Source organism: Saccopteryx leptura, chromosome 4 (assembly GCF_036850995.1).
Source record: "Saccopteryx leptura isolate mSacLep1 chromosome 4, mSacLep1_pri_phased_curated, whole genome shotgun sequence".
NCBI lineage: Eukaryota > Metazoa > Chordata > Mammalia > Chiroptera > Emballonuridae > Saccopteryx > Saccopteryx leptura.
In genome coordinates, this window is record NC_089506.1 from 213,819,227 (window position 1) to 213,831,943 (window position 12,717).

Here is a 12,717-nt window from a genome sequence, read left to right on the forward strand (position 1 = left end):
TTCATGTCTGTTGGCCATCTGTATGTTATCTTTGGAGAAATGTCTCTTCATGTCCTCTGCCCATTTTTTTTTATTGGATTGTTCATTTTTTTGTTATTGAGTTGTATGAGCTCAATAATTTAAATAATGCTACAAGTGGACAGTACTTGGTGACAACTTAGTGGATTTCATTGTTGGACCCTAACTTGTTTGCTCTGAGTAATACTCTATTAACAGAAATTAGTTTATAAGTCATTAGACTAAGAAGATTTCCAAATGGTAGTAATTAAAAACATGAAGAGCATTTGTACTTTGTGACAATGTGGATAGATCTAGAGGGTATTATGCTGTGTGAAATAAGTCAGATAGAGAAAGATAACTACCATATTATTTCATTTATATGTGAAATCTAAAAACAAAATAAACAACACAGAAACAAACTCATAAATATAGAGAATATTTTGATGGTTGCCAGGTGGGAAGAGTTTGGGGGATGGGTGAAAAAGAGGAAAGTATTAAGATGTACAAATTCCAGTTACGAAAATAGTCACAGGGTCCTTGCCAAGTAGCTCAGTTGGTTAGAGCATCATCCCTGAGACACCAAAGTTGCAGGTTCAATCCCCAGTCAGGGCACATAAGAGTCAACCAATGAATGCATAAATAAGAACAACAAATTGATCTTCCTCTCCCTCCCTCTCTCTAAAAAAAACTGAATAAATAACAACAGTTACAGGAATTCACAGAAATGTAAAGTATAGTATAGGGAATACAGTCAATAAGATTGTAATAAACACATACAGTGAGAGATGGGTAGACTTATCAGGGTGATCACTGTGTTGTACACCACTAATATAATGTATATCATCTGTAATTTTAAAGTGAAGAGCTGGCAAATATTTTGTCAGGCACACCTAAGTTCAACAGTTAGCACATCTAATAGATACCCAGTCTATATATTTATATCTGAAGTGATATAAATAGTATCATCAGGAAAATGTCTTATTGATTTAGTACAGTAGCCTGGCCTTCCCTCACACTCCTCCAGCAAGTCACCAGGGTTTACATCCAGCACCTGACCCCTTCTAAAGCCCTAAAAGCAACTGCACCCCTGCACTTTCTTCTTTTAGTTGAGATAATTAGTCACATGGTCACATGCATTACAAGAAATAATTCAGAGAGATCCCTGCTACACTTGACCCACTTTTCCCCATTGAACATTTTACAAGATCACAACTAGATCACTGAGGTGACAAAATCATCTTATCCACATTTCCCTGGCTTCACCCACACTCATTTGTGTGTGTATTCAGCTGCTATACTTTCTGTAGCAATATCTCCTAAACTTCATTTTTTTGTGTGTGTGTGACAGAGACAGACAGAGAGAGGGACAGATAGGGACAATCAGGAAGGGAGAAAGATGAGAAGCATCAATTCTTCGTTGAGGCTCCTTAGTTGTTCATTGATTGCTTTCTCATATGTGCCTTGACCCAGTGACCCCTTGCTCAAGTTAGAGACCTTGGGCTCCAGCGACCTTGGACTCAAGCTGGTGAGCCTTGCTCAAACCAGATGAGCCCGCGCTCAAGCAGGCGACCTTGGGTCCTCCGCATCCCAGTCCGACGCTCTATCCACTGAGCACTGCCTGGTCAGGCTCTTCTGCACTTCTGACATGATTCAGCACAAAGGACCGCTAGCATCTTAGTAGGCCACTGGTTGTCAGCGCCGCGCTCTGCCTTCTAGTCCAGAAAACACACTCGGGAGGGAAAAACCGGGAACTCAGCGCCCTCGTCTTCCTCTCTCCTCTCTCACCACTTGGGGCTGAAGTTCCGTTGCGGCGCTCAGGAACACCAGACCGAACGGGAAGGACAGAGGGCGGAGCGAGAGCTCAGGGGCGTGGCGATGCTGAGCCTGAGGGGCGGGGCCGGCGCGGAGTGTGGGCATGGGCGGAGTCAGAGGCGGGTGCACGGGGCGGGGCCAGCTCTAACGGTCGCGCGGCCGGGCGGCGGGCGGAGCGTGCTGTGGAGAAGCTGCGAGCGCTGGGCAGGCGAGGCGGCGCGGGGCGGCGCGGGGCGGTGCTTGTGAACGTCCAGCCCTTGTCTAGGAACGCGGAGCTGTCCGGCGCTGGGAGTGCTTCCGCAGCGTCTGGCGCTGAGGTGAAGGCTCGGCTCCGAGTTGGTGGCGGGCGGCGGGCTCTCGTCCGCTCCTCAGGAGGGACGGGGCTCCGGGCCGCGGCCTCGGCGGAGCGGCGGCCTCCCTCCGGGCTGCCGCGGGCTGGGCGGGGAGGTCGCGGAGGCGAGGCCCGGCCAGGCCCTCGGCGGCCCCTGCGCTCACCCGCGGCACCCACTGCGGGGAGCCGGCGGACTGGGGTGGGGTGTGGGGGGCACGGCGTCTGTGAAGCAGACAGACCGAGGTCTCCCACGTGGGAATCCGAGGGAACAGTGTCACCTCAAATACGCGTGCCCCGTGGAACCGCGTGGAACGCTTCGGGCGCATAGACTGAATCTGCACCGACAGGCGTCTGTGTCGCCAGCGCAGAATCACAGGCACACGTTCCACGCCGACCAGATTCTGTTATCGTTGACCTTAGGGTTCGGTCCTCGGGGGCGGACATTCCGTGGGTGTGACACACGCGTCAGGACACATGTCCGTGGGGAGAGGACCCTACAGAGCAGTCTCACTGCCCTAGAAATTCCCGCTCCCTTCCCTCCCTCCCTCCCTTGACCCCTGATAACCCCGAATCTGGGGCCAGCTCCCCAGTTTTGCCTTTTCCAGGATGTCACAGAGTTGGAATCATCAAAATACATTTTCAAATATTGACTGAACAAACAGGAGTGTCGCATGTCACCGCAGGGTTTTAAAGGGACTGTAGTCCCTTTATCAGGTCCCTGCCTTAGAGTTGCTAAGCGCAGGTCTCGTGTATAAGGTGCAAACGTGTGTGGAGGGCCTAAAATGATAAACTTTAGCAAACAGTATTTGAATGCAAGTCGTTCAGTTTTCTTCTTTCCTTGAAAGCTGTGTTTAGTTAAAAAATCTGAAACTACCTTGAAAGCTTACTAACAAGTGGTGTTCTGTCTCCGTGTGGGGGAGCTCTTCGCCAATTTTCTAATGGATTAATGGACGTCTGGGAATGTTTAGAAGTCAAGCTAGAATGTTATAATGCAAAACTTACCGACTTCCTGGTGAAGCAGCAGGAATAAAAATGACCTTTTTGAATTGGATTTAGAGAGATAAATGAAACTGTTGTCCTCTCTATGAGAAAATTTCCAATTTTACCAGACGTTGTCACAAAATCTGTATTTGTGATGAGAGGTTGAGGAGAATTCCATATACAGAAATGACCATTTAAAGAGGACTTTTGTGCAGTAGCCTAACTCCCTATCAGTCTATAGAATACAATAGGACGTTATCAGAGCATCATCACTGTGCTCTTTTGAAACTTCACTTGTCTAGAATAGCAAGATATAAACCATGCTTTTCCCATAATTTAAATACTTGATATAAATGTAAAATTAGCTGTTAACTAAAATTCTATCTAAAAAGCTAATTATAGCAATAGCATTCTCAAATTACAAACCAGATTGATTTTAGGACGCCTTCATTAATTTAGTCAGCAATAACCCGCAGCTACCATGCACAAGGCCCTAAACTAGGCACTGTAGGACATGACAGGAGACGAGATAAGGCTCAGCTCTGTCATCATGGAGCCAACTTCCTAATGAGGGGGAAAGGCAGATGTTACACAGGCAACAATTCTGAGTTAGGAATGCTGAGAAGAGAAATGGAGGCTGGGGGATACTTGAGGCAGGGTAGGAGGACAGGCTTCTCTTTGAGACCTGAAGATTGGCGAGGAGCTGGCCTTGGGAAGATACGAAGGTGGGGCTACGGAGCGTGCTCAAGGGAGAGGGACTGCAAATGCCAAGGCCCCAGGTCCCATCTGAGGAAAGGAGAGCAGCTATGGTGACTGGAGAGTGGTTATCCAGGGGAGAGTGATAAGGCATGAGGAAGACATGGGCAGAAGGCAGATCAGCTGGGCATTTCATTTCAAGGCTGTAGCAAGGAGTCTGGGATGATGTAGTAAGGGAGAGATGATTTAAGTTTTTGTTGTTTTTACAGAGAGGAGATTAGAGAGAGAGAAAGTTAGGTGGGGGCGGGAAGGATCCATTTGTAGTAGATGGTTCTCATATGGCCTTGACCAGGCAAACCCAGGGTTTCAAACTGGCAACTTCAGTATTCCAGGTCGACACTTTATCCGCTGCGCCACAACAGGTCAGGCTATGGTTTAAGTGTTTAAAGAATTCTCTGGCCCTGGCTAGTTGGCTCAGTGGTAGAGTGTCGGCCTGGTGTGTGGAAATCCTGGGTTTGATTCCCAGTCAGGGCACACAAGAGAGGCAACTATCTGCTTCTCCACCCCTCCTCCTCCCCTTCTCTCTCTCTATCTCTCTCCTGCTCCCACAGCCATGGCTTGAGTGGTTTGAGCTAATTGGCCCCGGGCGCTGAGAATGGCTCCATGACCTTGCCTCAGGTGCTAAAAAAGCTCGGTTGCTGAGCAATGGAGCAATGCCCTAGATGGGCAGAGCATCACCCCACAGAGGGCTTGCTGGGTGGATTCCAGTTGAGGAACATGCAGGGGTCTGTCTCTGCCTCCCCACCTCCCACTTAAAAAAAAAAGGAATTCTCTGTCAGGTGGAGAAGAGCTGGAGGAGGCAAAAGTCGAAGCAGACAGTGGTAAGGATGGAGATGGGGGGAGGCAATCAGACTCAAGAGATAATTAGGCGGGAGAATTAGCAGGACTTGGTGAGGATTGTTTTAGATCTGGGCAGTCAAGGAAAGGAAGTGTCAATGATGACAGAGTAGAATGTAATAGAATTTTCTGACAGCAGAGTCTGAAGTAGCTCTGGGGCACCAGCTTAGCACCTGGACCACAGATTTTCATAAGTAATTGTTGTATTGCCAGGAATGGAAAGTGTGCACAGAGACACAAACACATACACCCTTTCCTAGCCCTGGAAACAAAAGTCAACAAGGTTTATGGCAAGTGCCCACCCCCCACCACCGCTCTGCTCACAACTCTTCCATTCTAGGCCTAGGCCTCAAGCTGGCTAACTCTGGCCTGCTCAGAATTTGAGACCATGGCCTTAAAACAGGAAACTGTTGGTGGGCTTTGCTCTAAGGGTCTGACTGACGACCTCAGCTGACGTGTAGGCTAGAGACTTTTCAGAGCCAGCAGCTAACAGTGTTCTTTCTTCTTTGGGTCCAGAGTCCCCTTATCCTGTGCATAACCCGGTGGGAGTAAGTAAGGACTAAGCAATGCAGCTTTCTCCTATGAAGGAAAGCTTCGGCAAGGAGGAGCACAGGGTTCTGGTCCTGCCACACCCTCATGAAACCTAAAATAAGGGACCAGGAAGGTCCTGGGAGGAATGGGCCAGAGCTAGGCTCTGGGCTGGACAGGAGATCACTCTTCAAAAGTAGAAGGAGGGCTTAGAGCTCAGGGAGGGAAATTTGGGAGACCTGGGGGTGAGGACTGTCAGAGATCACTGTGGTGTGTCTACCATCTGTAATGTAGGGCCAGCCTTATAACAGGCACTCCAAAACTATTACTTGTGACATTGCCACCATGTTACCTTAACTGGACTAGTTCCACCGTATTTCCCCATGTATAAAACGCACATTTTTTTCGAAAAATTTGGGATCTAAAAACTGGGTGCATCTTATACAGTGGTTGTAAATTTTTTTACTTGTATTTCCCGCTTTTTTGTGCTTGTTTTTGTGCTCATTTTTGAAGACGGTGATTCGTCATCAGACACAGATGAGGACAAGCTAATGGATGGAAGTTTTGACAGTGATGAGGAGTTGTATGAATTTTATGATGAATAAAACTTGAGTTCAATAACTTTATGTAATAAAATTTTTTTCAAATTTCGGGCCCCAAAATTAAGGTGCATCTTATACATGGGGGAATACGGTAATAGCACCACCTCTTTCCCTCCATCCTTGTCAAGGATCTGGATCAGTGACCTTGAGGCTGTACACATCTGGTCCCACATCTGGCCCTCTGTTTTCCTTGCTCCTCTCTGAGACTCCTGGGTGGGAGACCAGCCTTAGCTCTACTCTGTCTTGATTCAAGGACTGATACATATAGGATACTCAACCCACTCATGTTGATTGAATAAAATAGGTATAAACCAGGTGATTTTAGTACTCAAGGCGAGGAATGACTGAATCTTTGGCTGAGGAAATGGCATTGGAGGTGGAGTAAAGAGACATTTAAAATATATTTGGTTGGCTCAGTGGTAGAGCGTCGGCCTAGCGTGCGGAGGACCTGGGTTCGATTCCCGGCCAGGGCACACAGGAGAAGCGCCCATTTGCTTCTCCACTCCCCCGCCGCGCCTTCCTCTCTGTCTCTCTCTTCCCCTCCCGCAGCCAAGGCTCCATTGGAGCAAAGATGGCCCGGGCGCTGGGGATGGCTCTGTGGCCTCTGCCTCAGGCGCTAGAGTGGCTCTGGTCACAACATGGCGACGACGCCCAGGATGGGCAGAGCATCGCCCCCTGGTGGGCAGAGCGTCGCCCCATGGTGGGCGTGCCGGGTGGATCCCGGTCGGGCGCATGCGGGAGTCTGTCTGACTGTCTCTCCCTGTTTCCAGCTTCAGAAAAATGGAAAAAAAAAAAAAAAAAAAAAAAATATATATATATATATATATATATATATATATATATATATATATATATATATATATATATTTGGAAAGTGGAAGGAACAGTGGGTTCTGATGAATGGTGTAATCTCCGGATTACCATAGTGAACTATGCTATAACTTTGTATTTCTCAAAATGTCCGGGTAGAGAAGCAAGTTGTCTTTTGTGTGTGTGTGTGTTTTTGTAGACAGATACTAAAGTGTATCACCTTATATTTTGAGTAATAGTAGAAATGGGACGAACTTCAAAGAATTCATGTGATATCACATAAGTGAGTGACCAAACCACTAAGAGACATTAGTAATGGAGTAAAAATTCAGAGAACTCATTTGCTATATAGGTAGGTAATGTTTTTACACATAATCCAGCTACTGAATAGTTCATCCTCTTTAACTTCAAGTGTCTGGCACTTCACAGACTCTCAGTAAATGCTTGTTGAGTAGATGGATGAATGAGTGAATCTGTCAAGATTTGGCAAGTATTTCAGGGGCTGAAATTGTGTAGTGAGCCAGATCAGACCAGGCCAAAAAATGAGTGGGAACCTTAGCACTGCTGAATTCCCAGTTTTTTTTTTTTTTTTTTTTTTTTTTTTTTTTTCTGAAGCTGGAAACGGAGAGACAGTCAGACAGACTCCCGCATGCGCCCGACCGGGATCCACCCGGCACGCCCACCATGGGCGATGCTCTGCCCACCAGGGGGCGATGCTCTGCCTATCCTGGGCGTCGCCATGTTGCGACCAGAGCCACTCTAGCGCCTGGGGCAGAGGCCACAGAGCCATCCCCAGCGCCCGGGCCATCTTTGCTCCAATGGAGCCTTGGCTGCGGGAGGGGACGAGAGAGACAGAGAGGAAAGCGCGGCGGAGGGGTGGAGAAGCAAATGGGCGCTTCTCCTGTGTGCCCTGGCCGGGAATCGAACCTGGGTCCTCCGCACACTAGGCCGACGCTCTACCGCTGAGCCAACCGGCCAGGGCCCCCAGTTGTTTTTGCTGGCACCAAAAGGCCTTGGATATACAGAAATTGTTACATTGGGTAAGAATGAAAAGCAGTGTTCTTATTTGTTGAGAGTCTGTAAACCTCTAGGCATCTTATATACATTATTTCAAATTCTCACACCAACCGTAGGGTAGATATAATTAATATTTTATGGACGAGAAAATTAAAGCTCAGTAATGCCAAAACACTTGACTACAAGCTAGTGGCACTGGAATTCAAAATCATGTCTGACTAACTTCTCAGGCTTCCTGAAACTCATGTGTTATGGGCATGTCCTGAAAGCAAGGCTGGTGGGTGAGGGCATTCATAGTTAAAGAGGTGAAATTGAGTAAATTTGCTATTTGGATGTAGTTGACAATTATGACTACACTAAAACCTTTTATAGTGATAATACCAAGGGATAAGCCACCATTTCATTTATTTGATATTTATTGACTGCAAGGTAGCATTGAAATACAAAAATAGCCCTGCCCGGCTGGCTCAGTGTTAGAGCGTCGGCCTGGTGTGCAGGAGTCCTGGGTTCGATTCCCAGCCAGGGCACACAGGAGAGGCGCCCATCTGCTTCTCCACCCCTCCCCCTCTCCTTCCTCTCTGTCTCCCTCTTCCCCTCCTGCAGCCAAGTCTCCATTGGAGCAAAGTTGGCCCGGGTGCTGAGGATGGCTCTATGGCCTCTGCCTCAGGCGCTAGAATGGCTCTGGTTGCAACAGAGCAGCACCCCAGATGAGCGGAGCATCACCCCCTGGTGGGTATGCCGAGTGGATCCCGGTCGGGCGCATGCGGGAGTCTGTCTGACTGCCTCCCCGTTTCCAACTTCAGAAAAATACAAACCCCCCCCAAAAACAAAAAAATATATTAGATGCCATCTCTGCCCTCACGGAGCTTACCATCTAGAGGTGAGGTTAAAGTTGCTACCTCTCCCCACACAGTGTAACCAAATGCATGATTTGAGGTATTTACAATACAGTTTTGCTATATTTTTAAAAATAGGCTTTATGCTAATAAATATTTAAATCCACAAATGTCCCATTGAATCATCTCTCATTTGAGACTCTACATTTTCAGGGTGCTCAAAAATTATAAATTATACACATTTTGGAAAGTGAATTTAAAATTGAAACCTATCATATCATTCAAAACTATGAAAGGACATTTTAAAACATTTTTTTATAGGATGAATCTGTATTCACTAATATTTCACTATTGTAATAAAATCTTTTCCCAAAGAATGAGTAAACTATCCAGTGATATTCTAAATGAACTCTTCTTTTAATCTTGGAATTTTTCATGCTTTATTTTGTTTATTTAATTTATGCATCTAAATTATATTTTCTAAAATGCAGATAAAAGGATGTCATACTCCTTTGCATCAAAGAACTTCACTTCACTTTCAGATCTGCATCCAAATATGGCTAATCTGGTAGGCTTAAATGGTGGTTTGGTTGTTCTATAATGAAATATTATGTGGTAGTATTACATTATGTCAACATTGATTCTTTTGACACATGCTTGTATAATTGACAAGTATACAGGTACTAATTGCATTTGAAAATTGTTTTATATTAAGACAGCTAAATAAAAATTAGTATCTGTTTTGTCTGCAGAGTAGGAGATTGTAGATATGACTAGTAATTGTTCAGAATGGTCCAAAGTTTATTTGTATTATCTTAATTAAATATTTAATAACCACTCAAAGTTAGTATTGTAAAATTAAAACATTTTTGTTTAGTGGTATTCTTCAACCAAATTATCCAAGTTATAGACTTAAATACTTGCCATGTTGATGCTTTTATGACATAAAGGTACACAATAGGTGTATTTCTGAAATAATTATGTGAAAATTCATTTTGGGGGGAGGGATTGTGGAGGAATTCAATCATTTTAAATATAACAAGACTCTTATTTATTTAAAAGAGATCTAGGTAGAATCACAAGGTGAATTTATTATAAAGCAATTACCATAGTCCTTACCTTCCCTTCTCCTAAGTAGTCTGCTATTTATATTTGGCATTTGCAAATCTGATTTCTTAGAATAGGAAAAAATTTACATGTAACTGTAATAGTTTGCAATGAAAAGTTTGTTAATGTTAAAAATAATTATTACTGTTCTAGTTTATTTTGAATGGTAAACTATTTGCTAATTGCCTCTTAAGTTAGACAGCTTTATTCAATATTTTCATTAGTTGTGTTTTTACAACAAAATTCAGTGAGATCTGCAGGCATATAGAATTTAAGAATTAATAGCAGTGTGTATACATATAATGAGACTAATAACTCAGCTAGGATATGGCAGTCTTAATAGCTTAATGTATTTTAAATGTAACAGATAAGGTTAAAATCAGTTGTTAGATTAGTAACATAAGCTTAGGTTTATCCTTTCAAAAAAAGGTAATTACTTTTATTTCTCAAAGCACTTTTTTTTTTTTTTTTTTTTCATTTTTCTGAAGCTGGAAACAGGGAGAGACAGTCAGACAGACTCCCGCATGCGCCCAACCGGAATCCACCCGGCACGCCCACCATGGGGCAATGCTCTGCCCATCCTGGGCGTCGCCATGTTGCGACCAGAGCCACTCTAGCGCCTGAGGCAGAGGCCACAGAGCCATCCCCAGCGCCCGGGCCATTTTTGCTCCAATGGAGCCTTGGCTGCGGGAGGGGAAGAAAGAGACAGAGAGGAAAGCGCGGCGGAGGGGTGGAGAAGCAAATGGGCGCTTCTCCTGTGTGCCCTGGCTGGGAATCGAACCCGGGTCCTCCACACGCTAGGCCGACGCTCTACCGCTGAGCCAACCGGCCAGGGTTCAAAGCACTTTTAATATTTAATTTTTCTTTGTTAATCACTAAAGAGAATATTAAAAATTTTAAGGAGATGCTAATGTTTTTAAGGTTTAAGATCTAGGACTTTAGAGTTTAGATTTATTAGCAGCAATATACAAGTTTTGGGGTTTTTTGTTTGTTTGTTTTACAGAGACAGAAAGAGAATCAGAGAGAGGACAGATAGGGACAGACAGACAGGAACGGAGAGAGATGAGAAGCATCAATTATTAGTTTTTCACTGCGACACCTTAGTTGTTCATTGATTGCTTTCTCATATGTGCCTTGACCGCGGGCCTTCAGCAGACCAAGTAACCTCTTGCTCGAGCCAGCGACCTTGGGTCCAAGCTGGTGAGCTTTGCTCAAACCAGATGAGTCCATGCTCAAGCTGGCGACCTCGGGGTCTCGAACCTGGGTCCTCGGCATCCCAGTCCTACGCTCTATCCACTGCGCTACCGCCTGGTCAGGCAGCAATATACAAGTTTTGTTGCATTCTAATTTGTATCACTGTCCAATATGTTTGGATTAAGAAGCTAAGCAAGTTTATGTGGATTGTTAGAAAACCCTATATAAAAGAAAGCTTTGAAGACCATGGCAAATTAAATTGTATTATACACATGTGTTGAATGAATTCTCAAGGATGGATAGATAGCATAGGGCAGTTACTGTGCTCCACCTAGTGACTGAAAATAAAGTAGAAACATACTAAGTATTAAACGATTATATTTGTAATAGCAGTTAACTGTCTTATTACTTTGTACTATTCTTTGTGGAATTGGACATTTATGAATTTCTTTTAAATTTTTGTCTGGAATAAATACACTTAAATGGTTTCTAGTCAAAAATGTTTATTAGAGCCAGTAAAATATAACAAGTCCATGAAATTAAATTTACAATCTACATCTGTGTTTAATATTTGTCTTTTATAACCTTTTTGTTTTTCAGAAAATAATTGGTATAGTTATTGGGAAAACAGATGTCAAAGGCTTTCCTGACAGAAAAAGTTGAGTTCTGTTTAACTCTGTTTCATTTTTCATCAATTGTGGCTTATGACTACAGAGTATATTTAAGTGATTTAATTTCTCATGCCTGCTTAACTCTTTAAGAGCAATGGGTGTTTTCCACTTTATAGTAAAGGCTATATGTGTGAGGGCATTAAAATCGTTTTTAATGATTTTATTTGAAGTTTCTCAAAAAAAAAAATTTTTTTTGTCCATTTGTTTTAAGTGAAAGGAGGTAGGATAGTAAGGCAGACTCCTGCCTATGCCCTGACCAGAACCCACCTGGCAACCCTGTCTGGGGCCCATGTTCAAATCAACTGAGCTATTTTTAGTGCCTGAGGCTGATGCACTAGGACCAACTGAGCTATCCTCAGCACCAGGGGTGATGCTTGAACCAATAAAGCCACTGGCTGTGGGAGGGGAAGAGAGAGAGAAGGGGGAGAGGAAGGAGGAGAGAAGCAGATGGTTGCTTCTCTTGTTGTGCCCTGACCAGGAAGCTAACCCAGACGTCCATATGCCAGGCCAGTCCTTTATCTACTGAGCCACCAGCCAGGGCCAAAAATTTTTTTGATTTATGCCTGACCTCAGGTGGCACAATGGATAGAGTGTTGACCTGGAACGCTGAGGTCATGGGTTCAAAACCCTGGGCTTGACTGATCAAGGCACACATGACAAGAAATTAATGTACAACTAAAGTGAAGCAACTATGAGTTGATACTTCTCATTCTCCCCCTCCTCTCTCTGTAAAATCAATAAATAAAATCTTAAATTTTTTTTAATTTTACAGATGCACACACAGAGAGAGAGAGGTAGAGAAACAGAGAGAGAGAGAGAGAGAGAGAGAGAGAGAAAGAAATAATGATTTGTTGCTCCACTTATTCATGACATCATTGGTTGATTCTTATAAGTGCCCTAACTGAGGATGGAACCTGAAACCTTGACATGTCAGGATAACTCTCTAACCAATTAAGCTACTTGGCCAGAATCTCAAACATAATTTTAAAGGCTTGTATATACAGTGCCAACATAACTAGTTAAATTGGTCAACTAATTAATGTGTATCAGTTTGTATTCACTGAGTATCTCTACTGTGTAAAACCTGCATAAAGGTAACAGAAGGCAATTGTAGTCTCATATCATCTTCAGCTATCACAGTGTCTGAGAGTATGGACTTAGAGTTAGATTGACTGAGCTTACTTAGTCACTGAGTATGATCTGAAATTTGTCCTATGTACAGTTGTAAAGTCAGA

The 12,717-nt window shown here is 44.1% G+C and overlaps 1 protein-coding gene across 1 annotated transcript in view; it reads left to right on the top strand.

The window, feature by feature from the left end:
• The first annotated feature begins 2,014 nt into the window (after positions 1 to 2,014).
• The window catches only part of MEIOB (meiosis specific with OB-fold), a 44,060-nt gene continuing 33,357 nt past the window's right edge, over positions 2,015 to 12,717 (top strand). Inside the window, exons 1-3 of the mRNA XM_066379998.1 lie at positions 2,015 to 2,129; positions 9,002 to 9,078; positions 11,412 to 11,469. Coding sequence (XP_066236095.1) covers positions 9,010 to 9,078; positions 11,412 to 11,469 — 127 coding nt within the window. The 5' untranslated portion in view covers positions 2,015 to 2,129; positions 9,002 to 9,009. The remainder of the gene's footprint in view (positions 2,130 to 9,001; positions 9,079 to 11,411; positions 11,470 to 12,717) is intronic.